Below are 27,259 nucleotides of genomic sequence, written 5' to 3'. Positions count from 1 at the left end.
GCATGACACATAGCCTATTTGTTGGTAACACATTTGCTGAAAAAGGGAAAAACAATCGACTATTTTCAAAGCGTATTCCCTTTTCAGAAAAAATGAAGAGCCTGTTGCACAGGTGGACATTCTTGGGCTTTACAGGTAAGCCAAACAGGTGCAGGTGCACACGCTGGCCTTGGGTCCTACATGGGTCCTTTTCGAGAGGATAGCACACGGAAGTGGCACCGATCTGGTAGCAACACACGTCGACTTTCTATGGTATCGAGTAGACGCAAGGGGTGCAAATTGAGTTCATCGAATCAAAAACATTCCGTGCACAGACAGGCGTGTTGAAAACTTTTAGCATTCATTATGTCAGCTATTATTAGAAGAATTATCAACACCGCTAAAGCCCCAGCGGCAATTGGGCCGTACAGGTACGTTTGTTTTACATTTAGCCAAATTGTTTTTTTTCTGCATAGGCTACCATCATTGCCGAGGTAGCGTACTGTCATGAGGTATAGACTCGCTATTGTATAGACCTACGTAGTATGTCACATCATCTATTTGTGTAAAATCTTCATAAAGATATGCATATTTCAAGCAACTGCACGTGTGCTCTTTGGGTAATTGGGGGAGTATTCCTCGTCCTCCAATCAGTGTGGAGTTTCGGTCCAGTGTCTGCATTGAATGCCCGAATAACTTATGCATGGCCAGAGCTAACTCCTTTTTGTTATGACACTGACACATTCTTCTGAGTTCATCATAAAGTGTTGATGTGCTTGAAGCTTGCATGTGTTGAAACTTGCATGTGTTGTTGTTCATCATTGTAATAATAATGACCACTTGATCAGAGGCAGTAGGCCTATCCCTTGTAAGACTCAACAAGTGAGTTACAAGCCTACAGTTTCTCTTTCTTTTTGGTGCTACTGTATCCAGCTTTTGATTCTGTCGGAAAATGCATGCCTGAGCTTACACCTGAGCTCAACTAATAATTAGCAGACTTATGATGAGGTCATGACTCATGAGGTATGTTGGGAAGCTTATGATGGGGTTCAGGGTGCGTTTATTCAAAAAAGGTTGAAACCCACTGGTCTATGGGGAAACACTGACTCACCTATATTCCTTCTGTGTTTCTGTTCCCATGCGTTACGCCAGTGGGTCTTGACCTGGGGTGCGCCAGAGATTCCAGGGGGTGCGCAGAGTTTTGTTGGTGTTGAGGTTGTGACCGAGATTCTGCTTGCAAACATTATAATTAGGCCAAATTAAGACCAAATTTAAACAAGTTTCAGGCCCCAGTTTAAGTCATAAAGGTATTGATCAATGTTTCAAGCAAGAATCATTGAAATTAATAACTTAAATCATTTTTTAGTGCATATACACTTCTACAAGTTTGTGTTCGGGATGCACTGCTGGTCTTCAGCACAGTCAAGGGGTGCGTTATGAAAAAAAAGGTTAAAGGACCAGTTCAGTCAATTTCAACATGCAGTTATATGCTCACACTACCCTGGACTTGTCAGTACCTGAGATTTTTTTTTCTTCTTCTTCAGCCTTTTCCGAGATCCTGGTCATTATAATGGGGGCAGCGCTTTGTTTACATTTCAAAAAAACATTTTTATTTATTCCCAAAAACATCCAAAAGGTTATACAACATCAGCAGACAACTAGCAAACAGCGGTACCTTTTGGGAAAATATTTTGAGTAGGCCTGTGTTAATTTTTTTTTAAAATGTAAACAAACGCTGCCCCCATTAGAATAGCTCATATCTCGGAAAGGGCTGAGCCGAAAAATGTGGCATCACCGGGTACTTACAAGTCAAGGGTAGCGTGAGCAATACAACAACATATTGAAATTGACTGAACTGGTCCTTTAAGAACCACGTTATGCTGTTGTGCTCCACCTGCAGTCAGGCCGTGGTGGTGGACCGCACTATGTATGTGAGTGGGCAGTTGGGGATGGATCCAGCGTCCGGCCAGCTGGTGGCAGGTGGAGTGCAAGCTCAGGCCAAGCAGGTAAGATTGCGCTCTCATCACTGGTGGTGTTGCCAGATTGGGCGGTTAGCAGTTAGCCGCCCAATTGGGCTACTTGGGATGACCGGGATGACCGTCTGCAGTTAAAAATGGAAAAAAATGGCCATTTGGCGTTTTTTTTCTGCAGTTTTGTGCCCATAGAAATCAATGCAATTTGTTGAAATTGGGCGGAATTTAGTGCATTTTGGCGGTTTTCGAGAACCTTTTGGGCGGGATTTGATCAGACACATCTGGCACTCAGGGTTCCCACTGGTGCTTGAATTCCTTGAAAATGCTTGAATGTCAATTAAGTGTTTTCAAGGTTGTGAAAAAGCTAGAATTTTTGGTGAAGTGCTTGAAATGCTTGAAATTTGTCTCAAGTCAAACTTAATAAACCAAATGATAGGAATAAATTGTTAAGGTATGTAAAAAATCTGAGATGTCGGATGGGATTTTCCTTTCGACACCCTGAAATTGATTAGAGTGCAGAAAATTGCACCTTAAAAACACAGAATTTTCTGGAGGACCCCGACACCCCCCTCCCACTGTGCTTCCCATGACCATCATTCACACATGGGCAAACACAACTAGTAGGCGACCTATTTAACCCTATCCAGACCGGGCTTTTTTGGCATTCCTGGGACCGGGGGGGGGGGCTCTTTTGACCCCCCCCTCATAACTTAGGAACCGAATGGCGTATGACCACCAAACTTGGAGGGGATGATCTTCAGCCAAAGATCTATGAATGACATCAGTTTGGTGTCATTATTGGATATTATGACGTCATTATGACGTCATTTCCTGATTTTATTGCCCAAATGTCACCTTGATGTATTTTCCATTTAACTTGGGTAATGCACATCAATTTTGGTTATTATGTGCATCAGACCACTTCAAATGTTCACAAGGGTGTCTTATGCTAATGAAAATGTAAAAAAATATGAAAAGTGATGATGATGAGGCTTAGATCAGTGATTTTTGGTCAGGCGTACCTGTCAGAAAACCGTTGCCATGGCAACAGCACAAATGATAAACCTAATCTTTTGGTATCATATTGTAGCCAACTTCATTTTAGGTAAAGTCACAAAGTTTCGTAGTCATAGCTTTAGTCATTCAGGAGTTATACGACATCAAAGTTGGTGCGGGCACTTTTAGCCCCCCCCCGGTCTGGATAGGGTTAAAGGTGCTGGAAAACTGAACATTTGGTGCTTGGAGGTGCTTTAAAAGTGGAGGTGCTTGGAGGTGCTTCATGAAAAAGGGGTGGGAACCCTGAGTTGGTGCAGTGTGAAAACAATCACAAGAAAGTAAAGATGGGATGGGCTTTACATCAGAGGGTTGCCAGGTTCAAATCCCACCCTTCCACTCCTTATCTTACTCCATGGTTGAGGTGCCCTTTAGCAAGGCGGCCAACCCTACGTTGCTCCAGGGACTGTAACCAATACCCTGCTGTACTTATAATAACTGTAAGTCGCTTTGGATAAAAGCGTCAGCTAAGTGTAATGTCATGTAATGTCATGTAATACAAGATAGAAAACAGAAAGTATGAGGTCTGATACCACTACATTTAGGGGAGGACCAGGCCAAAATCATCAACAGTCCACTGGGCAAATGCCCTGTATGGCTAATGGCCAATCCAGCCATGCTGCTAGGTCAGCAAGTTTACTAACGTAACATAACATTTCACGCTGGGCTCTCGGCTTGCTGCCATACATTACATGAGTGCCTTTGGAGACAGTCTGACTAAATACCGTATCCTGAGTATGTTACTGCCATCTGCTGGGCTAACGTGGAACTGCAAAAGCATTAGCACTACATCACTACTACACCATAATACATGTTTTTTTTTCCCCGTTTATAAACACGGTGCTGTGAGGAGGGGCAAGACACTGGTAGCCAACCACGTGAGCAAATTTTTGGACAGACAGCGGTTTCCAACAATCAGAGGTTGAGTTGTGCGCAGCCAGGGTCGCGCAGTCAGTGGGAAACAAAAATTGAGAGCCCATGTATACAAAGACTGCAGTAATACATTATGATTTGGTAGAAACAACTTCAACAACAACTTTATAACAGGGACCTTGTCTTAGCACATGTTAACAACCGGTCCTGTGTTATTACAAACATTTCAAATTTGTTTTCGAAGTGCAGTCTACCCAGATATACAGTAATGCATGTAGCAAGAAGATGAATGCAGCCATTTAGTGTTAACACCCCTGACTCAATGTTAGATGTTATTGCTTCTTATGACATTACCTTACCTGTATATATCTATTTTTTGGGGGGGGCTTCGAAGAGGGGATGTCTGTGCTTCAGCCTTGGTGGTGCTCACAGTCGAGGACAGCAGTATCAAGACAAGCTGGGCTACTTCAAAGTGACTAGGCCCAGGGATGCTTGGAGCACTCAGCAACTTTTTTAGAGGTTTTTTATTTTGGTGCATAAAATGACTGAAGTTTCGGCGCACCTGACTCTGAGGAAGACGCAGGTGCGCCCAAACGTCAGTCACTTTGTGCACCAAAATAAAAAAAACTCTATAAAAGTTGCTGAGTGCTCCAGTCATTCCTGGGTCTAGTCACTGTGAAGTAGCCCAGCTTGATATCTTGATATATTTTGGGCCTTTTTGCCTTCTTTTAGATAGGACAGTGTGAGAGGAGACAGGAAGCGAGATGGAGAGAGAGATGGGGTAAGGCTGGGATATAACCCAGGCCTGACTCAAACCTGGGTGCCCAATAGGCCATGCATATAGCCTGTGGTCATGTGTAGGGGTGTAAATGATCATTGAAACGTATCGATGCATCGATCCCATGGCTGTCAATTTAATAGAATCGTCTTGAGGGCCGTATGTGGCCCATGAGGCCATCTTATCCGGCCTCCGACATAATTGTAATGTTATGCAATTTTGCCTCAAATATGACTTGTTTTGTAAATGTTAGAAATTACATTTGCAATGCAATTCATTTATATTGTCAGGAGACCTACTGATGGTGGGCTGTGTTGTAAAGGTGGCTGCTTTCAATATAGGCTTGAAGTACAGGGGGAAATCCTGTTTTTTTTGTTAATTGTAAGGCCCTTGCAGGACTTTATAAAATTTGTAGTGGTCCCTCGAATGAATTCGGTTTCCCACACATGCCTTTACTTAAAGATTTTCCACAGATTGTTTCTACAGGCAACCAACTACCATGACAACAAAATGATTGGTGGCCTTCTTATAGGCAACCCACGTCCACTAGTGGTGGACACACGTTTTGCTTCCCTTCCCTTCCCTTCCCTCCTCTCTGCTGGACTTGACCTTTTCTCTTTCATATGCCTCCACGCTCCAAATTACTGACTGGCAGGTCGACCAATAAACTACCGTATTTCGTACCCCAATGTATTGATGGGACCACCAAGCCTCCTTCCCAGTCTATTTGTAGATACTGATTTAAAAGCAATGCTGTACCATTTCTGGAAATAATTTTATATCTCATTTTATATCTCTCCTTCTGCCGCTGCTTCTGACCTGCCTTTCTCCATGTGACCCCAAAACTTTCTCATACTTTCTCATCATGTCTTAGATTAGTGTGCTTTTCAAACCACACATTTCACAACACAATTGGAAACAATTATTCATGGCAGTAGGTTTCTTTATATGTATGTGTAAGTGTGCACCTGTATATGTATATGTCTGTGTAAGTATTCAGTTAAATAAATGAATAGTGGCCGTGCCAAAAAATAATTTCTGAAGTGCAGTCTAATTTGTTTCACAGGCGCTTATAAATATGGGAGAGATTCTCAAGGAGGCCGGATGTGGGTATGAAAATGGTGAGCAAAAGTGTAATTGATTTCATCCCAGTCAACCAATGTGTTGTGTACAGTACAGCACACTCATGTGTAAAATAATTTGCTTTTTGCTTTTCCTTAGTTGTGAAAACAACTGTTCTTCTGGCCGACATGAATGATTTCAACAGTGTCAATGAGGTCTACAAGCAATGTAAGTATCTCCCAGATATCAAGTCAGGTTGTAGCTATCCTGACCACTAATATGATGACATTGTGAAACCAGTTGCCCATAGCCATTTTGCATTTTAAAAAATGGCCACAAGGTGGCAGTCAGACCCCTTTTGAATTGAGAATCTGAGAGAGGAAAGAGGCATGTACTGGGCACAGGGGAGCGAGCCATGTGGCACTTGTAAGTGTGTGCGGTGGGGCTCAAAATATTCAGTTAATTTCAGACTAGAGTTGGACTGGTTCCACCCCGATTATCTTTTCTGACATTATGGCCCTGAGATGCCTTGCAGGTGGTCTAGCAGAGTGGTTTTCAAAGTGGGGGCCGCAAGGGGATGCCAGGGGGGCCGCGGCAGGTTGGCAGGAAAAAAATAGCGACATAGAATGAATAATGTAATACATTTAATAGCTTAGGTAGCTAGAAGAAACCAAAAATAAGATATACAATCCCAGTAGAATCAATTACTTCTTTACAATGTTTATATACTGTATGCATTATGCCTTCTGTAGCACTTGAATGGGTTTAGGAATGCACCAACTTCATTGAGTTGTGCACAGAAAAAAAAATGTGGCACGGCTCACATCAGGGGGGTCTTGGCTGGAATATACCGGTATATGGGGGGCCTTGCCATGGTTAAGTTTGGGAACCCCTGGTCTAGCAACTAGACTCTGGTAGCACTGTTGCTGTTTACATCGCAAGCACGTTTTGCTTTGAGTCAAGTAACCAAGTAACCAACGACTGCAGTTAATTGCTCACAAACAATTAGGATTTACATAAACGATTGCCCCCTCAAGTGTAACTCAACACCCAAAGGTAAACACTTAACCTAAATGATTTATATCCAACTAACACGAGTAGACTGGCTGTTAAAGAGTGACTATGTTAAAGGTGCCATGAGCACCATGAGTCATCTGTGAATTTTCTGGTTTCAGCTGTTGTAAACTAAGAGCTGTGCTACATGTTCACATAGCCCGAGGAACAGTTTGTTCAAATCTTCTGAAACAAATCTGCCTGCATGCATAGAACCGGTTCTAGGAGGGGCGCGCTTACCCATTCTGCGCTTCTTGACATGGACATGTCTATTGTCCTCCGCATATCACTCTAACATCCTGAGGAGAAGGCGCAGTCCTCATTATACATTCAGGCACACTATGTCTCTGATTGATTTCTACCACATGTTCGCTGTTTGATATCACTAACCATGCTTGTGCTCTGGCCAGTCTTCCAGAAGAGCTATCCTGCCAGGGCTGCGTATCAGGTGGCTGGCCTGCCCAGAGTGAGTGCGCTCCCCCATTGCATCTGTGCTGTACTGGGGCCTAAGAAGCTGGTTCAGAGTCAAACAAAATGAGGACTCCAGGCTCTTCTATTAGATCAGGGGTGGGGAACCTATGTCTCGAGGGCCGTTTATGGCCCTTGGGGCCGTTTTATCTGTCCCCCGATATAATTTAATGTTATGCAGCTTCACATGAAATATTGCGTATGTATTTTGTAAAGGAATCTTAGAAATTACATTTGCAGTATAGTTAAGTTATATTCAAAGGGCCTAGAGATGGTGGGGTCTGTTGTAAAGGTGTCTGCCTTCAATATAGGCCTAAAGTGCTGGGGAAAATACTGGTTTGTGTTCATAGTGCCGCCCTTGGAGGACTTTTATGGTCCTTGGAGGAATTTGACGTGACCAAATGAAAAAGGTTCCCCACCCCTGTATTAGATGGTTTACCTCTTAACTTCAGCTGGTTTACTCCTGAACCAACTTCATAGTATACCCCTCTGCTCAAGGCCCTTTTGGCCTCTTTGTGTTTTCGTTTCAGCGTTGTTTTTGTTGACTTTTTTTCTCCAAGTAATAAAAAACAGCTTGATTGCTCGCTTCAGCTTTGCATTCCAGAGCTCTCTGTGGATTTTCTCTCATGGACCTCTCATCTACACACCAGCTAAATTAACTTAAAGGGACACTGTGTGAGATTTTTAGTTGTTTATTTCCAGAATTCATGCAGCCCATTCACTAATGTTACCTTTTTCATGAATACTTACCACCACCATCAAATTCTAAGTATTCACTATGACTGGAAAAATTGCACTTTTAATACATGAAAAGGGGGATCTTCTCCATGGTCCGCCATTTTGAATTTCCAAAAATGACTGTACTTGGACCACACTAGAAAATATCTGTTCATTACTTAGTAAACTTTCATGTAAAGATCAAATTTGGCAATAGGCAGCCCCGTTTCAATGAGCAGCATAGTTGCAGTACCTTTTTTGACCATTTCCTGCACAGTGTCCCTTTAAATATGTGTTGTATTACATATTATATTTACCTAAGTAGGTGTTATCCAGTACACACAGCATACTGAGTCACCCACTCCACATGCTGCTAATGCTTCTCACTGGTGACGGGCTGCAGTGGTTAATTTACTAGTGTAGGACATTTGTACAAAAAAAAAACAATTGGAATCTGACAACCAACATACTGTATATGAAAGCCATTGTGCATGTCATTTTTATCTATAATGAATTTGAATTTGTTACCATTTTACATGTGCTATTATTATTATTACTACTATGACTACTAGGTCTATAATAATGATGAATACTAGGCAAGGAGTTCTACTACTATAGTAATATGTTTGAATGTTAACCCTCTCTTCTCCTGGCAGGGTGGGCTAGTTGAGATTGAGGCAGTGGCCGTGCTTGGCCCCATCGCAGACGCTTAGGCCTCACGGCACACACGTGGACCGTTCATCTGGACGTACGGAGCTCAGCATTTCCAAACGAGTGCCTTGGAGGAACCAGCGACCTCCTCGACTCATCTCCTCACAGAGGCGGACGTCCAATATCCTGAGCTTCAATGTAGATTAATTATGTGGTAATCATAAAGGGATTAGAGCAGTGTTTTTCAACTTTGGGGTCGGGACCCCATGTGGGGTTGCCTGAAATGTCTAGGTGTGAAAAAAGAATACTGGTGCATCTATAAATTTAACATATTAATATTCGGATGGAAACATGGCATATAATCTCACATAGACTTTCATAAATATCTGGAAGTGTAATTGTTAGTGATGGGGTTTTTTTTTGGCCACAGAAATTTGGGATGTCAAAATGAGGTCCCCGGCCAACAAAGGTTGAGAACCACTGGATTAGAGCGTGGGTTTTGATTAGGCCGCGTGGGGCCCTTGGTTTTGGGGGGCCCGTGCCTTGTCACCGCAGCTGCCTGCTTTCACTTTCCTCATTAAGCCTTCATGAGCATGCGTTTGGGGCCACTCTACCGATGCGATAGCTCCTGCCCATTTTGTCTTCCTGCCTGCGCTTCATATTTCAGTATTGTTCTGAAAGCCAGTATAGTCAACTCCCTCAGGGGAGCTTGTGGTAGCTATGCACTTAAATAGCCCTCCGCTTATATTAGCATGAAATGGTGCTCAGATTTTTCTCCAATTACAGTTTATTGTTTTTTAATCAACTGTTATATCATAGCTCTTTTTTTGTACTTAAATTGGAGATGGTACTGAACTGTTCTTATGACTGATGCATATGAACTGGAAGAAAAAAAACAATGTTGCACTATTCAAATTTGTTATAAAATAAATAAAAATGAATGAAGAAAAGTCATTGGAGTCTCATGTATTAGTAACAGCCACTTTATTCTGTACACTAATAAGCTATAGTGAAGCCCAGAGATGAGTATATTACAGATGGCAGGTGATCTTTACAGTAAAAAGATTGGGGAAAGAGGAAAGAGAACGGGGAAAGACCTTTTTTCCTGCTTTTTTACAGGTACGTAAAAATATTATTTATATTCACAGTGAGAGGAAATTAACTGCAAAAACACCAGGAAGCCCAGAAGACGTGTGCAGGTCTCGTGCAAAATTGTGCTAAGACCGTTCAGAAGGCCTTTATCCACATTGGTCCAATACGGCTGCCCACACAGCGGTCTGATGAGCGCACGGGATAGTTCATGTTGTTTGAAGCTGACGTCAAAGAAGAAAGACGCACTCCTCAGACGAGCCATGGTAGACTTGACCTCTAACCACTCTTGCTGTTGCGTTTCATGACTCAATTTGAGAACCACCCCCCCAATGTGCTTTTCTTTAAAGGGTAGGCCACACACGCACACACAGTAAAATGAAATCTATCTTTAATATTCAAAATTTACTCTGCATAGATAAATACGTACATGAAAATGGACACAACAACATACTTTAAAGCAGAGAAAAACAGGAATAGAATAGAATAAGTAGTGATACGCATGCGACAACAAATGAATTAATCTTCCAGAATGATTAAGTGTAAGACTCCTCTCCCCTCAAAGAAACAAAACAAATGAACTTCATTAAACATTCGACATTAGCAGGATTTCGGGAGAAAAAAAACATGTTGCGTTCACAAAGGCGAAGTTCCCTTTCTCGGACCGAGCCTCTCATGCGTAGCCACAACACACACACCTTTTCACAGTTGTTACATTATTTTTGGCTTATTTTCCTCACATACAATGAAAAAAATGAGTGAAGCAGTGCTGGGCTGCTGTTAAATACTCACAAACCATTGCAGACAATCTCACTGGAGCAACTTGATGACAAAGAGATGCTGATGACGTGCTCGTGGGTTTATGTATATGTACTGTATGTATGGAGAAAGTGATACCCACTTTCAATTTCTCACATAAACCTGAAGTGTTTTTTTGCTATACATGGCCATTATCAGCCATTTTGCCACTGTGTTGCCATTCTAAAATGGCAGTTTCCCTTTGAGAAAAAAAACTCAGGTGGCTCGAGACACTTTCATCACTTCACGCATTCAAATACATCGCTAGCACAAGTACATATTTACAAATGGTAGAACTGCCATTACTACTCCATACATTTATAGGTAACAAAAGGCACCATGGTGTCAGATTAGTCATTAATCAAGAGTCTGACAAATGGTCTGCATATTGTTAGGGGTGTCTGTGTAGTGTGTGTGTGTCTGTCTGTGTAGTGTGTGTGTGTGTGTCTGTGTGTGTGTAGTGTGTGTGTGTGTAAACATGTTCATTTATTCTTTGGGCTACACATAAACTGTGTTTGTTGAAGGCGCATCTTGAATTATCTGCACTGGCAGCTGAAAGACAAAAATGAGACAACAGTGATGTGAGTCGCTTAAAATCAAATCAGAGGATGAGAAGTTTAACAATCTCTTTAATCATCTACTATATAATAAATAACTATTCAGTATGAAGTCCATTTAAATGAAGTAGAGCAAGGGCGGGGAACCTTTGTCTCAAGGGCCATATACGGCCATAGAGGCTGTCTTATCCGACCCCTGACATAATTTCAATGTTATTCCGTTTCACATTAAATGTGACACATTTTGTAATGAAATGTTAAAAATTACATTTGCAATACAATTAAGTAATATTTTCAGGGGACCTAGTGAATGTGGGGTCTGTTTGTAACGGAGGCCACCTTCAATATAGGCCTTAAGCATGGGAGGAAATCCTGGTTTTATGTTCATAGTATGGCCCTTGGGGGACTCAATAAAATTTGAAGTGGCCCCTCGAATGAAAAAGGTTTACCCCTGCAGTAGAGAGTACCCTGAAGGTCACCCCTGAAGTAGAGTCATGATGATTAAATATGGTATATAAATAACCCAGCTCCAAACAACGAAACAGTGATTTTACTAATATTCATGGAGAAGGACGATAAAACATATTTTTGAATAGTTTTAAAAATGGACATATAATGTAGGAAAAGAGACAAGAGCCCTTGTCTCAAATCAAGTTTTAAGTAAGAACTGAAGTGGCAGCTGGTGTGTCTCCTCACCAGGGTTCTGTTCTTCAGTCTTTACGGTCGCCATGGCGTCGCTAGTCCACTTTCACCAAGTCACTTCCTGTCTCTAGTGGGACCACTAGCTCCTCCACCAGCTCTGCCACGCCCCCTGGAGAAAAAACACAAACCAGTGAAGTCAGCCATAGTCAAATGTTGGATATCAAATGGCATGCTTGTGCACTTAGGGCACTATCTTTCAGTGCGTAACTAATGCTCCATACGCACTGAAACATGAAGACTGAAGTGCACAAGTGCACCCTTTGAGATCCAGCAAAAGTGTACCCTATATTACATGTATGCACACAGAGGACTGAAACAATGTTTCTCCAGACACCAAATGTGCAATTTAAACTAACACGCGTGCACACACAGCAGAGCAGTGAGGAAGTGAGCTTCTGGCATTTCCATGTGGTCCCACACGTGAGACATTCCAGCAGAGTGGGGGTTGTCAGGGTTGCTGCCTGAGGAGTCAGTAGTGGGGGTGGGGTGCCGAAAATGTACCAAGTGCTACAAGAAGTGTTAAAAAAAGCAGTACAACAAGCAGCCCAACACAATTGAAGGAGTTCTTGATGTACAGGAACAACTTGTCTCCACCAGCACTGAGCTGGTTTGGTGAAGTCGCACTCTATAGAATACATGCACTCGATCACTCTCCTCAGACATAAACAAACATCTCCTAGCCTGTGGCTGCCGCCCGGGGAGGGGCCGGTTTCTCACAGCTCCTATAGAGAGAGCATGTATGCATGTATGTATGTATGTATGCGTTGGGGAGAGAGGGTGTGTGTGTGTGTGTGTGTGTGCGTTGGGGAGAGGAGAGGGAGTCTGTGGAGTTATGCAACGCCCCCTCTGCACGAGCAGGACTGGAGAAAGAGAGGAGAGGCCTCCGTGCCCAAAAAGTACAGTATGTTCTTTCTGCATTTGAGAGACACTGACTGTTGAATGCTAGCTCAAGTCAATTTATTTTTATTTTACCTCTCTTAAACCAGGAAGTGATCCCATTGAGTTACAATAACTATTCTGCCAGGGAGTCCTGGCCAAGAAGGCGGCTTAGAAAGTTATATTACAATAAAATAAAGACAAGACAAACCACAGCTACATCACATCTAAACAGCTAAACAGAATCAACCCATTAAAGCAAAGTATATATATAAGAACTTCCAAAATTTAGAGTGTCTTGCAGTTCATTCCAAGATTTTGGTGCATATGATGAACAGGCTGTTTTTCCAAGTTCACTTCTCAATATGCTGCCTGTTACAGTGTCTCTCATTAGCACGCGTCAGCCTTAGTGCCAGAACTATTTTGAGCTACCATTGAACTCCAGCTGTCTGTATCCTGTCCTGACAATCGAAAGGGCAGTGGTGGCCAAGGTGGTCGTATGTGTGTGTCAAGGGAGGGCATCTTCAGTGCTAAACAGTACTGTAGGATATTAGAACAGCTAATTAGTCAAATCCACTGTCATACGTTTAAAAGAAGCATAAGTAGGATTGAATGGTGAAGTGAGGCAGCTGCCAGCTACTGACACTGTACAATACACGCAAAGTACTCACTAAGCATGGCAGACAATGGCTTCGTTCGTGATCAAGCAGAGATGCTTCTGCTAGGCAGAGTGCATGGGCACTATGCCGGTTTGATGCATTATGGTTAGAAAATTCTAACCAGAATGCATCAAACTGGCAAAGTGTGCATGCACGCTGCCTAGCAAAAGCGTCCCTGCTTCATCAATGAACGAACATAATCTCGCTGGACCCACTTGATGACAAGAGATGCTGATGATGTGCTAGTGGGTTTTATGTACAGTATATGTACTGTGTGTATGGAGAAAGTGATACCCACTTTCAATTTCTCACAAACTTTTTGCTGCACATGGCAAATCAGCCTTTTTGCCACTGTATGCCACTCTAAAATGGCAGTTTTCCTTTAAGAGAGAAGCAAACCTCAAGTGACTCGAGACTCTTTCAGCACTTCACGCATTCAAATTGCTAGCAGAAGTACATATTTACAAATGGTAAAATTGCCACTACTACTCCATACATTCACATTCACACAGGTAAGAACAGGCACCATGGTGTGTCAGATTAGAATAAGCGCTTCCTGGGTAGAAAAGCCAATCAGTCAAATCCGCTATCATAAGTTTAAAAGAACCATAAGTAGGATTGAATGGTGAACCGAGGCAGCCAAATCTCATCCAATTGTTTTCACTAAGGCAGCTTCCCTGTTGTCCTGAAAGAGTCTCGCAGGAGTTTGGTGTGGGTGGATGGTGTCAGTGCAGTGAGGGTAATTGGGTCTCCCCACCCCCTCCTGCCACTACCCCCCATCCCCCCATCCCCCCATCCCCCTGGGAGCACATATGAGAATACATGTATACTCTCTTAGCTTCTTCCCCAGGGGAGGTACTTCACCAAGTGACACAAGAGTACATGATCAGGCTTCCAAGTAAGTAGAACTGGAAAGTCCTGATTGTGAAGTCCTACAGATACTGTACATTATATACAGTACATGCTTAGGGATCTTTAGTGTTTAGTGTCATTTTTTGTGCTCTCTAAGGATCGTTATGATAGCAGCTACGTAGGTGAAAATATGGAAAATACATGATGGTCAGCAAAGAATCAAATGTATGGTTACCATTTATCTCTGGGTCTGTGTTGCAGTGCATCTATACCTTGAGGTACAGTGTGATAGCTTGTATGTAACATAAATATATAACAAAATGTACAGTACTGACCCCCTAACAATGGTACATGTCGTTGATACAATGCAGCTAACCTGGCTTGCCATGCCAGATGAACGCTAGCCTGACAGGCCTGACCACTCATTTTGAATTACTTCATAATCCACGAATGGTCTGATTACACTTCTCTGGGGAGGGTATTCAGTCGGTTTTCAGACAACCGGTGTTACCAGCCAATAAGCGAACACACTTGGGAGCATAATAACATACGAAATGAAAGTCAACTATCAGCGATTGGTCAGAGCTCATTTCAAACCAGAGCTGAGCTCACTCCTCCCCCAAGTGCTCCAGGGCACCGAGGACCCAGGCCTAAAATGAATTACGAAGTAATGTGGTCTGGTATAACCAGGCTAGGTGAATGCTGCCTTGCTTCACGAACATTCAAGTAACCTCAGGAAGCTGAGCGGAAATACTCGACGATCTGGCTAGAGCCAGATTACAATGCAGCAGGGATCTCCAAAATGTGTGTTACCAAAAAAACTGAATACGTCACTCTATTTAAAGGGGTATGCCACTATTTTGGGGCTTAATACAGTTAGAATCGTTGGCTGGGGTTTAAAAAGGTGGTGAAGTGTCTTATTTTTCATGTTAAGCGTTGTCTTGCTTTAAGACAAGTTAAAAGAGGGAATATGTCGCTAAGCTAGTGAAAGTCAATGTATCCGTGTAGCATTGTAGTATGCTACACGGATACATTGACTTTCACTAGCTTAGCGACATATTACCTCTTTTAACTTGTCTTAAAGCAAGACAACGGCTTACATGAAAAATAAGACACGTTACCACCTTTATAAACCCTGGCCAATGATTTTAACTGTATTAAGCCCCAAAATAGTGGCATACCCCTTTAAGATGTATAAGAATTTTATACTTAATAATGTAATTATAAATTACAAAGACCAGACAGCTTGCCATGCGTTTCCTGCTGGAGACACTGACAATGGACTACGTAGGTCCGAAACGTCTGTCGCTTCAGTCTTGTCCTAATGACTTCTTGTGTTAACTTTTCGGCCACAATATATGATACATTTTTAACTTGAGCCTTGTGTGCGCCTCATCTTTTTGTGACTTTTGAGTATCAAAAAAATGATCAACCATATTATGTCTACCATGCTACTACACGATCTTGGTGAACTACCCGACTCAACTAGGCACTGGGCACAGACTGCAAGGGAATCTGTTCTCCTCAGACCAGCTGTGTGCTATAGCAAGAGATCTGTCCTACGAGCAGTTGGAAGTATTGCAGCATGTTGGGTCACAATAGGCTTGATTATTTTCCCGCTCCGTCCCATCCACACACTCATTTGCATTGGAGCTGCTGAGCACTGGTTGCACACACACACACACACAACAAACATCTTATGTAAGCTGAGGCAATAGTACATAACATTACTATGGTGCTTCTCACACAGCGCACAAAGACAGAACAGTGCGAGTGTGTCCGTGTGCCTCCACATGTATTTGTGTGTGTGTGTGTGTGTGTGTGTGTGTGTGTGTGTGTGTGTGTGTGTGTGTGTGTGTGTGTGTGTGTGTGTGTGTGTGTGTGTGTGTGTGTGTATACACGCATGTCTGAGAGAGAGAGCCTGTTGTGGCCAACAAGAGGGGTCTGAGGAAGAGGGTGACACACTCCACGGTAGCGTTGTAAGCCCTCTCTGCAGCCGCATTGTCTGGGCACAGTGTTAAACACGCTGTCCAATCTTACAACAATATCTATTCTGTTCATCAGCAAGACTACACAAATCAAAAGAGCACTTTGTGCGGATAAACTGGGCCCTCCTCGCGAAGTTAGTCACAGAAACCCGGTAAGACGAGTTCCCTATACACTGAGACGTCAATGTATGGTTTGTGTACAACTGGTACCTCCACAGTGCTCTCACTACACTTGTCATGATGTTGCAATGTACAGGCTGCTAATGGACACATTGTGATGCAGTTCGTATACAGTAACAAGATCTAATTCAGAGGAAACAGAGGGATGTCTTTCTAAGCATAAGCTTACTCCTGCTGCGTGTGTGTGTGTGTGTGTGGTGTAAGACAGGAATGAATGTAAACATCAGGGGGTAATCACAGAATATGCTCAGCTCTATTTCTGTGGAGCTTAGATGTTGTTTTAAAAGGTGCACTGTGTAAGATTGTGTCCAGAATAGGTATTGGAACTCTGCTTCTCATTGAAATTGTGATGGCTATAGCCAAATTTGATCATGAATCTTTACAAAGAAATAAACTAGTATTTACTAGTGTGACCAAAGTACAGTAAGTTTTGCAGCGAAAGATGTCTATTTCTGTAAATTCAAAATGGCGGATAATGGAGAAGATCCCCCTTTTCATGAATGAAAAGTGCAATTTTCCCAGCCATATAGAATACTTAGAATTTGATGGTGGTGGTAAGTATTTGTTAAAAAGGTAACACTTGTGAATGGGCAGCATGGATTCTGAAAATGAACTACTAAAAATATTACTCGGTGCACCTTTTAGAATGAGAATTGTGATATAAACAGCAGTCTTAATTTTATATTTGTGCCAAGTCAGTTGTGACTATGTCTGAATGCAGGACGTGACTCAACTTGCTCAAGACAACGTCCCTCTCGGGGACATTAAAGTCTTTCTTATCTTGCCTTATCTGGATGGGCAGCCTGGTGTGTAAAACTAGAAGCTAGCAGCACATGGTCCATATATCACTCTGCTCTTCTACCTGGTTGGCTACTGTACTGAATTGTAGTTTCTGACAACAGGTTACCGATCAAGGATACCATCAACTGCAACAGGCCCAAACAAGCCCCAGCCACAAGTTACGCATCATATCTATTCAAAGTCTCCTTTGTGTACTACCAGTCCCACAACATCTCAGCTATTTCACCCTGCAGCTGTGACAGCTAATTCCACTATAGGTTTAAGGTGCAGTAGGTAAAATTTCAATTTCAAATATTTGTATCTGCTTAAAAACCTTGACATCCTATTTCTAGGTACATTAAGGGTGGGCTAGCCTTAATATAGCCATGTAGCATTCACGCAACCTGAAGTCTAAAATCAGGGACATACATGGTGCCAAATTTCTCCGTTTTTCACTCACAAATGACACGAGACACTCACAACAGCTTTGTCACTATTGTCACTATTGTCCTCGTTTGTAAGTCTGTAATGTACTGTAATGTAATGTCACTTCTAAGCCAAGTCAGGTTTGTAGAAACTGTATACACTTGACCTTTAACAGTTGCATGTGTAACGATGATGACGATGTAGCAAAATTGCCATAGGCCTAATCCACTGAAAGGGAAAAACTGACAGCATAACTTAACCCAACAACTATCCAAAAGTCACCAGGGAGTGGTGCCGGTGGCGCCTAAAGACAACCTCTTATGCATAGAAACAAAGCAATGCTCTGACACAGAAACGACACCCCCAATGAATGAACATACCAAACAAGTCACCAGCCCAGTTTGGTGAGGAAGTACTGTATAACCAGGGAGTGTATGCCAGCTTTACATATTATGATGCGTAAACAAAAGGCGTGACAGGTAATACCGTACCCTCAGGGGCTGCAGCCGGAGCGGCAACAGGGGCAGGAGTCACCGCCACTGGGGCTGGTGCTGGGGCTGCAACTGGAGCAGGGGCGGCCTCTGGAACTGGAGCAGGGGCTGGGACGGCCTCTGGAACTGGGGCTGGGGCTGGGGCGGCCTCAACGGCTGCAACTGGGGCTGGGGCGGCCTCTGGAACTGGGGCTGGGGCTGGGGCGGCCTCTGGGGCTGGGGCTGCCTCGACGGCTGCAGCTGGGGCTGGTGCTGCCTCCACTACTGGGGCTGCCTCCACTACTGGGGCTGACTCAGGTGCCGGCGTTGGTGCTGGTGCCGGCTCTTTGGTCTCCTCAACAGGGGCTGGGGCGGCGGCGGGCTCTGGTGCTGGGGCGGCAGCAGCAGGAGTGGGCTCAGGTTCTGTTGGGGCGGCAGCGGGTTCTTCTGGGGCAGCCGCTACAGGCTCTGGCGCTGGTGCTGCTGCTGCTGGCTCTGCTGCTGCTGGGGCTTCAGCCACTTCTACCGACTCGGCTGGTGGGGCAGCAGCCTCTACAGGGGCAGCAGCGACCTCAACAGGTGCAGCAGGTACCTCAGGGGCCACGGCCGGCGCCACTTCTACAGGGGCCACGGCCTCCACTGCAGGTGCCTCAACCACAGACTCCACCTCCGTCTGCGTTACTTCCTCGGCCGCAGGTGCTGCTGCAGGTGCCTCAGCCTCCACCTCCGTCACCTGCGTTACTTCAGCCTCAGCAGCAGCAGCCACAGACACCACCTCCGTCACTTGCGTTACCTCCGTCACCTCAGCTGGTGCAGGCGCTGCTGCCTCCACAGCCACCTCGGACTCCACAACAGTCTCAGAGACTTCAGCAGCAGCAGCGACAGGTTCAGGCTCAGGCTCGGCAATAGACACGAGCTCGGCAACAGCCACGGGCTCTGGTGCTGCCTCTGGTTCAGGGGCGGCTGCCGCCTCCTCCACCACCGTTGCCTCCTCCGCCTCCTCCACCAGCAGGCTCTCGGTGGCTTCGCAGGCCTGCACTACCGGCTCCTCCTCCGCCTCTGGCACCCCGGGCACCAGCTCGTCCGGCAGGGCACTCTGCACCGGCAGCTGCATCTGGTCCGCGATGGTCTCTGTGTCCTCCGCGATGACCCCTCCATTACGGGCCACTACCATGGTGGGCAGAAAAGAAGGAAAAAAAACATTAGATATAATAAACACATTGAATATGTACAATTGATTATTGTTATTGACCTAAAACACACACAGTAATTGAAGTTTAATATCATAATATATTATTATATAATAAAATAATTATATTTGTTGGAATATGAGCATTAGGGACAGCATGTGTTTCATTTCAGAAACAGCTTCTGCACTAGTGACTGCGGATATTGGCCTCAGGCCCTCAGCAGACTTTAGCAGACCACCACATACTTTGTATCTGAAAACCTTTTTTTTTTTAAGAAAAGGAAAAAGAGGGTTGTGTGAACATCGATGTGTGGTGAGAATGGATGCATGCATCTCCAAGGAGAAACTGCACAACATCAGTGGGGGGCCAAAAGGTGTTTGAAGAAGGAATTCGTGTGCAAACAAGACCCCTGTCACACATGACCACAAGCATCCATTTGAAATGGCATAACGCATAAAAGACCAAATGCCACGGTCATCACCTGTCATGGTAACACAAAACACTAGATTACCTTTTAAACGCAATTGCTGTGATAATGACCACTCAGGCAAACACATATAGATCACAAGACCCGTTAAGGCACTGGAGAAGTTAATATTTTACCTTTACAAATGTTTGAAATGATTGAAATACTACCCGTGTATTTTATTTAGTAGGTTTCCAGTCTCATTTACTGTACAGCAACCACATATTGTTTTTGCTACACAAACATTTGTGACATGTGGCCAGTGCCCGTGGGTGCAGGGTGGAGTGCTGTGCTGTGTTGTGACGTTCGTGAACGAATCGATTCTTTTGACCGGCTCCTAGACGTGAACGATGGAAACCGAATCCCAGTTGGGAGCCACTCGTCTTTTTCTTTATTTCATTCATTTTTAAATTCATTTTGAGCATGTGGCCTTCACATGAGTACTCTAATTTGGGGGGGAAAACACAAGTATGTGCCTCAGAATGGCAGAAACGGTCTTCAGAAGTAGGAGAACAATCAACTGTTTGGACAAAATGACCTAGAGGTGGAGTCCAAAATGCCATCTCCTTAACACTGAATAAATAATTAAAAACTGTTTTTGAACGGCTCTTTGAGAGGAATGAGCAATAAATCCCATCTCTAGTGCTGTGGCCAGATCTAATAAACACAGACAATGGAAGAATCCCATGATTCCATGCTATCGTGACTCCATAGCAGTAATTACGCCCATGAGAAACACATTATGGCTCACATGCGGCCCAGGAGTTCCAGGTACAAATTGATAGGACATGTGGCAAAAATGTAGACAAACACGAGAGAACTGTGCTGGGATTTTTGCCTAAGCTTTTGCCTTAAGCTTTCATTACATGCCACTATTGGATCCACTGTTTTTTTGTTTTTTTTTTGCTTTCCACTGGAACTGAGGCCAAACAAAAATGTGTTTTCAGAGGCAGTAACATGAAGCTGGTACAACACTCAGAAAAATACCACAGTTGGTAAGCAGGCACCACGAGAGGTCTTTAAAATGTGCTATCCATAGAGGTAGAAAATAACAATAGAGGTGACCCCGCCCCCCTTTTTACGGCAATCTGTAGTGGCCATTATCTGTAGGTAGATCAGAGAAATGGAAATTAACGGAGAACGAGATTCACCTCTGTCAAAAATGGCTTAATCATGTGAAAATGTCCATCAACACACTATACAAGGACAATAGTTGAAGTGAGTTGCTAACTATGTTCATAAAAGATATTATTTGATTTTTAAATGTATTTTATCGACTCATATGATTCAAGTAGATATTTAGCCTGACATTTCAAATCTGGTCTTAGATTAATGTGTTACTCCATATTCACACAGTTTTAGTCAATTTTTTGACGGGGTGGGCGTGTTCTGCATTGACTTGCATTGCCTGAAGGTACCTACACTACCTACGGAAGTTGGGAAGCTCCATCTGCCATTTCCCAGCGCTGTCGCAAATTGCTGTGTCCTCTCTAGTGTTATTTTTTACCTCTATGGTGCTATCTGACCAAACTGAATGGGCACAGAGAGATTGGACCACTGCCTCTTTAAATTGCATCCCTGTTGGCATATTCGCCTACAACATCTGATATGAGCAAAATTCTCTCAATCAATAGCTTACTCTCTAACCAATCTTCCATTGGAGTGAGGCCATTGCAACAAAGCAAAGATGCTGAAGAGGGCTTAGGCCGAAACGTCTGTCTGTCTGCCATGCTAACCCAGTATAAACTGCAAGAATTTAATCCGGGAGTGCGGCTTTTTTACTAAACATGAACAAAGCAAAGCACCCCATCAAGAAAAAGAGATTGTGAAGAAAACACCATCTCACTCTAGCCTGCATAAAGCCTTTTTGTTCAGAAGAAATGCTTCAAGACATGAAAACAACAACAATAAAACAAATGTCTTTGTCTGCATGTGATCTGAATGGCTGTTGCGAGAGATTCCTAACGCATACAGTACGTAATCCTAACTGTACTCTCACACCAATCTCAACCAGAGATATCAATGAGTCAAAGTTCTTCAGATGAAAAATCATTTGATTCCTCAACATGGCACAAGCACGCACAAGCACGCACACACACGCGCGCGCGCGCGCACACGCACACGCGCACACACACACACACACACACACACACACACACACCTATATTAAGTATATATACTGTATGATGAGAGTTTCCTTCCCTGTAAACAACACTGGTGATGACTCAGTCAGTCTGCTGCCCCATACCACAGCTAATCCCCTTCAGAACCGGCTCAGGGCGGCCTGTCCCTTTCTGTGTAAACGTGGCACCTTTAAAAACAATAAAGGGCGATTTGGGTATCATGCACGCCTGGTGAATCTCAACTGTTGAAATTAAAGGCCTTTCCTCTGTTGATGCCCCCCCCCACCCCTACCCCCTTTTCCTGACTTCCTGGTTGTCGGTCTGTGTCCCTCTCTCCAAGGCACGAGAGAGAGGGGCAGAGATGGACAGACAGAGATAGATCAAGCAGTGACTGGAAAGGAATGTGATGGGCCAGCACAAACGGCCCGAAGTGGCCCGGCACAAAGCAAATAGCCACCGTCCTTCACACAGCCTGGAGTCAACAGCCTGTGATGTTGATGCTTCATGGGATTGATCTCTCCAAACACAGCGGGGATGGGGAGAGCCGTGAGCGCCTCTGAGCGGAGCTTCTCCCAGGGCAAGCGTGCTTTACAGGGCTCTAAATTAACTTTTTTTCTTCACCAGCCAAAATGGGTAGTTGGCTGTTTATAGTCTTATTAGCCAAACACACACTCACTAATGGGTCAAAGTGGCTAATACATTTTCTTTTCTACCAGCCAAACTGAATTTTCACCAGCATTTGGCCGGTTGGCGGGTGTTGATTTAGAGCCCTGCATTATGGCGCTCTGTTTTCTGGGCCTCAGCGAGGGTACAGTCCAGTCCAGCCAGTGGGCATGTTGTGCTGCAGGAGGGGTGTGGCAGCGTGTCCGCGGGGTGGCTGGCAGCCGGAGCACATGGAAATGCTTGTATTAGTTTTAAGTTAAAAGTGTGTGGCACGGGGGAGGGAGCGGAGAGGGGGTGGGGGCGTCAGGGAACACACCTGTCTCAAATTACCACTGCAAGGCCACGTGGTAAGGGGGGGCTGAAAGACATTTCCAAGACCTACAGAAGAGGAGGCTGTCTGTATGCAATACATGTCCACGCTCTTGCACACATACTGTACTGTGCATGCGGGCACTTTCAAAACCCTTCTCTACAATGAATAATGCGTCACACAAAAAATTATCGCCTTTTAGCAAATCTTCATCTCTTATCTGTTGTTCATACCACCCCAGACACCTTTTCAATCAACACAACAAGCCTGTTGCCTAGATTTTCACTGCCGCCTCTCCTCTCCATCTGCAGGAGAGAACATGCCGTCTGATGATGCCCATGATATGGCTGGTGCACTGCCCACAGACAGACACTGGGGATTGTCACTGCCCGTCCCGTCCCGACGCTGGCTGGCATGAGAAAAAGGCAACCAGGAGCGAGACAGAGACAGAGACTAGAGACAGAGACAGAGACAGAGACCAGAGACAGAGACAAGAGACAAGAGACAGAGCCCCTCTCACAGCGCAGCGTCCGGAGCCGGATGATTTGTGTGTCAACATGAAAAATGGCCAAGGATGACAGAGAGCCCAGTCAAAACAGTCGGGGCCCAGGATGGCGGAGCTTGGCAGAGAGGGTAGGGGGGCACTGGCACTGTAATGTTGGATGTGGGACAGTAACCCAGTACAATATATCTCTCTATCTCTCTTTCTCTCAACAACAGGCCACATCCCTCTGTCTACCCCTACTTTTACCCATCTCTCTCTCTTTTCACTCTTCTCTCTCTCTCTCTCTCTCTGCAAGACATCATGCCTCATGGCACCGCCAGTTTCTGTACTGTGTTAGTAGTGACGTAAGCCTCAAGAACAAGCGTCTCCACACTTCCAGGTGTACCAGTCGCCCAGACAATTAAGAAGGCCATCCCTTCTTACAACACAGCAGAGTCAGGGGCCCCAGCTACAGCCATGCCTGTTACTAGTGGTGTCAACTAGTGCACTAGGCTTACTTTTGGTATTATCTAAATGTTCATTGTGGGTTGCTTGTATGTTATGCATGTCCTAAATGTTCTGAATGTTTTGCATGAGCCAAGCTCACTTCACTGCAAATCAAATCTACACTTGGGTACCAATAAAAGTTATCTAATCTAATCTAATCTAATCTAATAATAATCGTTTTGGCAATGCATCGCAATGTGAGGCAGGACAATTCAGTAATCAGTTCGGCAAGTGCTATAATCGATGCAGCATATTTTTTCCAAGTTTCAATTACTTCCATGGGCATTTCCGGAGCAAAAATTTTATTTAATTAAAGCACTTTAAAACATGCAGGACTGATACAGCCAATACAATGTTGTGTTCAGTATCTGACTGTTTGTATTGCCTCAAGACTGAAAGCAAAGCACATTTTTCATCAGTGGAAATGTAATGCACTGCAATGCATCGTAGAATTGGACTGAATCGTTTCGAACCGAATCTTAACCTCCCACATCATAATCGAATCGAATCACAAGGGCACCACTACCTGTCATCAATACTGCCTAACTGTGAGCTATAGCCATGCCTGTTACCAATACTGCCTGACTGCCTGCGTGAGTTGCTTTTGTCCGCGTAGAATACCAGCACAAGAAGGAGGATATTACATTTCTTGACCTGATGAACAATAACAAGGCATTCCATTTCAATTTCGCCCTGAGCAAATATCCCTGTCATGACATAAATCCCACTCCCCCTTCCTCCTAATTTGGCCTCGGGACATCAGCCACATCTGATGGTCATGCCTTCTTTATTATCTCTAAGTAAACTCAACTGAAGATTACTGAGACTATGTAATAAAGTTGATATTAAACACAAAGTACTTATGGACTCTCAAACAAACTCACTATAGAAGTGGGGCTGTAAAAATGAGACTGTCCAAACTTATGTTAAGGTAAAAAAAAAAAAAAAAAGGAAAGAAAGAAAGAAAAAAAAAGCTTAGGCAGCAGGCACACTCTGTACACTGAAGCAGCTGAAGCAGCATTACATAACTCTGCCTCAACTGGAGAGAGTTGGTGGAGCCGTGAGATGCAAGGCCTATGAATGGACAATATGTGGCCTATATGTGTGTGTGTGTGTGTGTGTGTGTGTGTGTGTGTGTGTGTGTGTGTGTGTGTGTGTGTGTGTGTGTGTGTGTGTGTGTGAGTGAGTGAGTGAGTGTGTGTGTGTGTGTGTGTGTGTGTGTGTGTGTGTGTGTGTGTAGGAGAGAGAGAGAGAGAGAGAGAGAGAGAGAGAGAGAGAGAGAGAGAGAGAGAGAGAGAGAGAGAGAGAAAGGACAGAGACAGACATAATGAGAAGAAGAGAGAGATTTGTACAAATGGCAAACACACATGTCACTTAGGGGGCGCATAATAGTCCTTTTCTATGTTATCTATGGAATGCAAGTAGGTGTTTGTTTTTTCTTCCTTCTCTGCACTTGCATTGTGGGGGACCCCTCCCCCTTTCTTGAGGGCATGCATGTGTGGCATGTTTGGGACGTGGAATTTTGGCCTCTTCATTTGATACTGAGAAACCATATAGGAAAGTCTATTTTAAGATTCATGTTGCATGTGATTCGAGGTTAATGAAGGTATTCTGAATAGCTGGCATACCGCTGATCAAACGTTTTACATACACAAGCTTCAAAGAAAGTTTAGTCACTCACGTCACCATCCGCAAACCATTGTGCTGCTAAGTGTCTAGTTTTGTAGGATACTTGTAAAACAGCACTAGCAAGTGTGGCGATGAGCAGGTGTGTTTAGGGCTATCTCCACCTAGGATCCATGCTGATGAACCCGGTGAAGCGTGTGATCTTTCCCTATTAACCACTTCCCTGATTGGGCAATGGGGAGCAGCGGCGCATTCCTGCCCTCAGGGTTGAGATGTACTCGTTCATATGTACATAATGATTTCTGACGCATTTCATCAGACCCGCAAAAGGTCACAACTGGCCCAATACATTTCTCCAGTCTGTAGGCTACTACGGTGTTAATAGGCCAATTCTTTTCAGCCAAAAACTCCTATGGTTATGGTGAAAGATAAAGTTACTGATCAGAGTAGGCTACTATGTTGACCTGCATTGAACAATGTTAAGAAAGCATGATGTAAGCCATTGTCTGTAGTGAAACGAAATATGTTGCGTGGCACTTCCCCCCTTTTATTTATATTTCTTCGTGTCCTGCCTGGCTGTGTCAAACCCAATCTCAGCTGTGTCAGGATCAGGAACACCATGTTCTCGTTCTTGCAATATATGAACTCGTATGATGCATCTACACCCTGCACTTCAATTCCTTTGTTAACAGATCATATTACATAATCGATATCCCAAACGGGCCGCTGTACGCTGAGTGCATGAACATTACTTACGATCAGTGACATAGCCTAATAATAACAATGTGGAATTTTAAACATCGATAGAGCGCCGCCAAATAATGCACCCCTGTCTTTAGAAATTAGTTTCTCAATTTCTGATTAGTACACAAATGTGAATACAATGTGCTACAAGCGGGCAAAATTGCAAGGCTCTGAACAAAAGATCCAAAACAAACCATGCAGCAGACTGGATAGGCTGAAGAAGAATTATGAAGAAATGCTTTGACGCGCGCGGAGCTGAACAAAATGTACGGTGTGCCACACTTACCGAAAGTTGTGTCTCCATTGCTTTCTTCTGGTTTGGTGCCTGGTCTGTTTTCTGCCGCTACGGTTTGAGAACTGGAAGATGAACACCCCATTTTGCAGTATGCACTGAAGACCAAGCGACCGAGCACTACTTTGTAACACCTAAAGAACTTTTTAAGACTTTTACAAAATAAGCTGCGATGCCAGCGTCAGATTCGTGCAATAGCCTACACCGAGCTACTTGATATCTAGGGCTAGAGGCAAAGCAGCATATCTCCTTGATGGATGGCTGTGTTTTAATGCATGACCCCTCAACCTCATTAATGCCCTGGACAACGACGCGTTGTGCGCTCTGGCCACACACACGGTCTACTGACTGTGGAAGAGAAGAGGGCTTGAAAACTGGCAAACTGTTGCTCAGCGTGTGGAAGCAGCACTTGAGGAGCATGCGTGGACTGACCAATGTTGTCAGCGCACAGACAGATCTCTTGAGCGTAGCTTACTGAATGAATCCACCTGGTGGTGATGGTGATGCCTGCAGAGCGCAACGCCAAAGCTTATAACGCGCATTAGTCAATATTGGAATAGAATGTGCACAGCTATTGAAAACGTGGAACGACTTAACAATCACAGATATATCAAGTGATACAAACAAGACACCCCCCAGGCGCGCGCGCACGCACACACACACACACACACACACACACACACACACACACACACACACACACACACACACACACACACACACACACACACACACACACACACACACACACACACACACACTTGTGCTTGCATAGGTCCAGCGTAGTTTTCTTTATGTGTACCCGTAATAACAGTAGATCTGTACTGTGTGTTGATGTGCTTGTGACTCTTTAGCGAAGTTGTGGCGCCC

The 27,259-nt window shown here is 44.1% G+C and overlaps 2 protein-coding genes across 2 annotated transcripts; one reads left to right on the top strand and one right to left on the bottom strand.

Annotated features, from left to right (window-relative positions):
• The first annotated feature begins 212 nt into the window (after positions 1-212).
• LOC134448942 (2-iminobutanoate/2-iminopropanoate deaminase-like) lies at positions 213-9,552 on the top strand. The gene is made up of 6 exons (XM_063198649.1): positions 213-410; positions 1,880-1,985; positions 5,723-5,777; positions 5,878-5,946; positions 7,182-7,237; positions 8,613-9,552. Exons 1-6 carry the CDS (start codon positions 346-348, stop codon positions 8,667-8,669), a joined length of 408 nt encoding a protein of 135 aa, XP_063054719.1. The 5' UTR covers positions 213-345; the 3' UTR covers positions 8,670-9,552.
• A 27-nt stretch (positions 9,553-9,579) lies between these two features.
• Positions 9,580-26,806, bottom strand: LOC134448941 (skin secretory protein xP2-like). The gene is made up of 4 exons (XM_063198648.1): positions 26,384-26,806; positions 18,006-19,151; positions 11,748-11,862; positions 9,580-11,046 (listed from the first exon to the last, which is right to left on the bottom strand). Exons 1-3 carry the CDS (start codon positions 26,472-26,474, stop codon positions 11,789-11,791), a joined length of 1,311 nt encoding a protein of 436 aa, XP_063054718.1. The 5' UTR covers positions 26,475-26,806; the 3' UTR covers positions 9,580-11,046; positions 11,748-11,788.
• Between the last annotated feature and the right edge of the window lie 453 nt (positions 26,807-27,259).

Source organism: Engraulis encrasicolus, chromosome 5 (genome assembly GCF_034702125.1).
Source record: "Engraulis encrasicolus isolate BLACKSEA-1 chromosome 5, IST_EnEncr_1.0, whole genome shotgun sequence".
NCBI classification, from domain to species: domain Eukaryota; kingdom Metazoa; phylum Chordata; class Actinopteri; order Clupeiformes; family Engraulidae; genus Engraulis; species Engraulis encrasicolus.
This window is presented reverse-complemented; position numbering and strand designations above follow the sequence as displayed.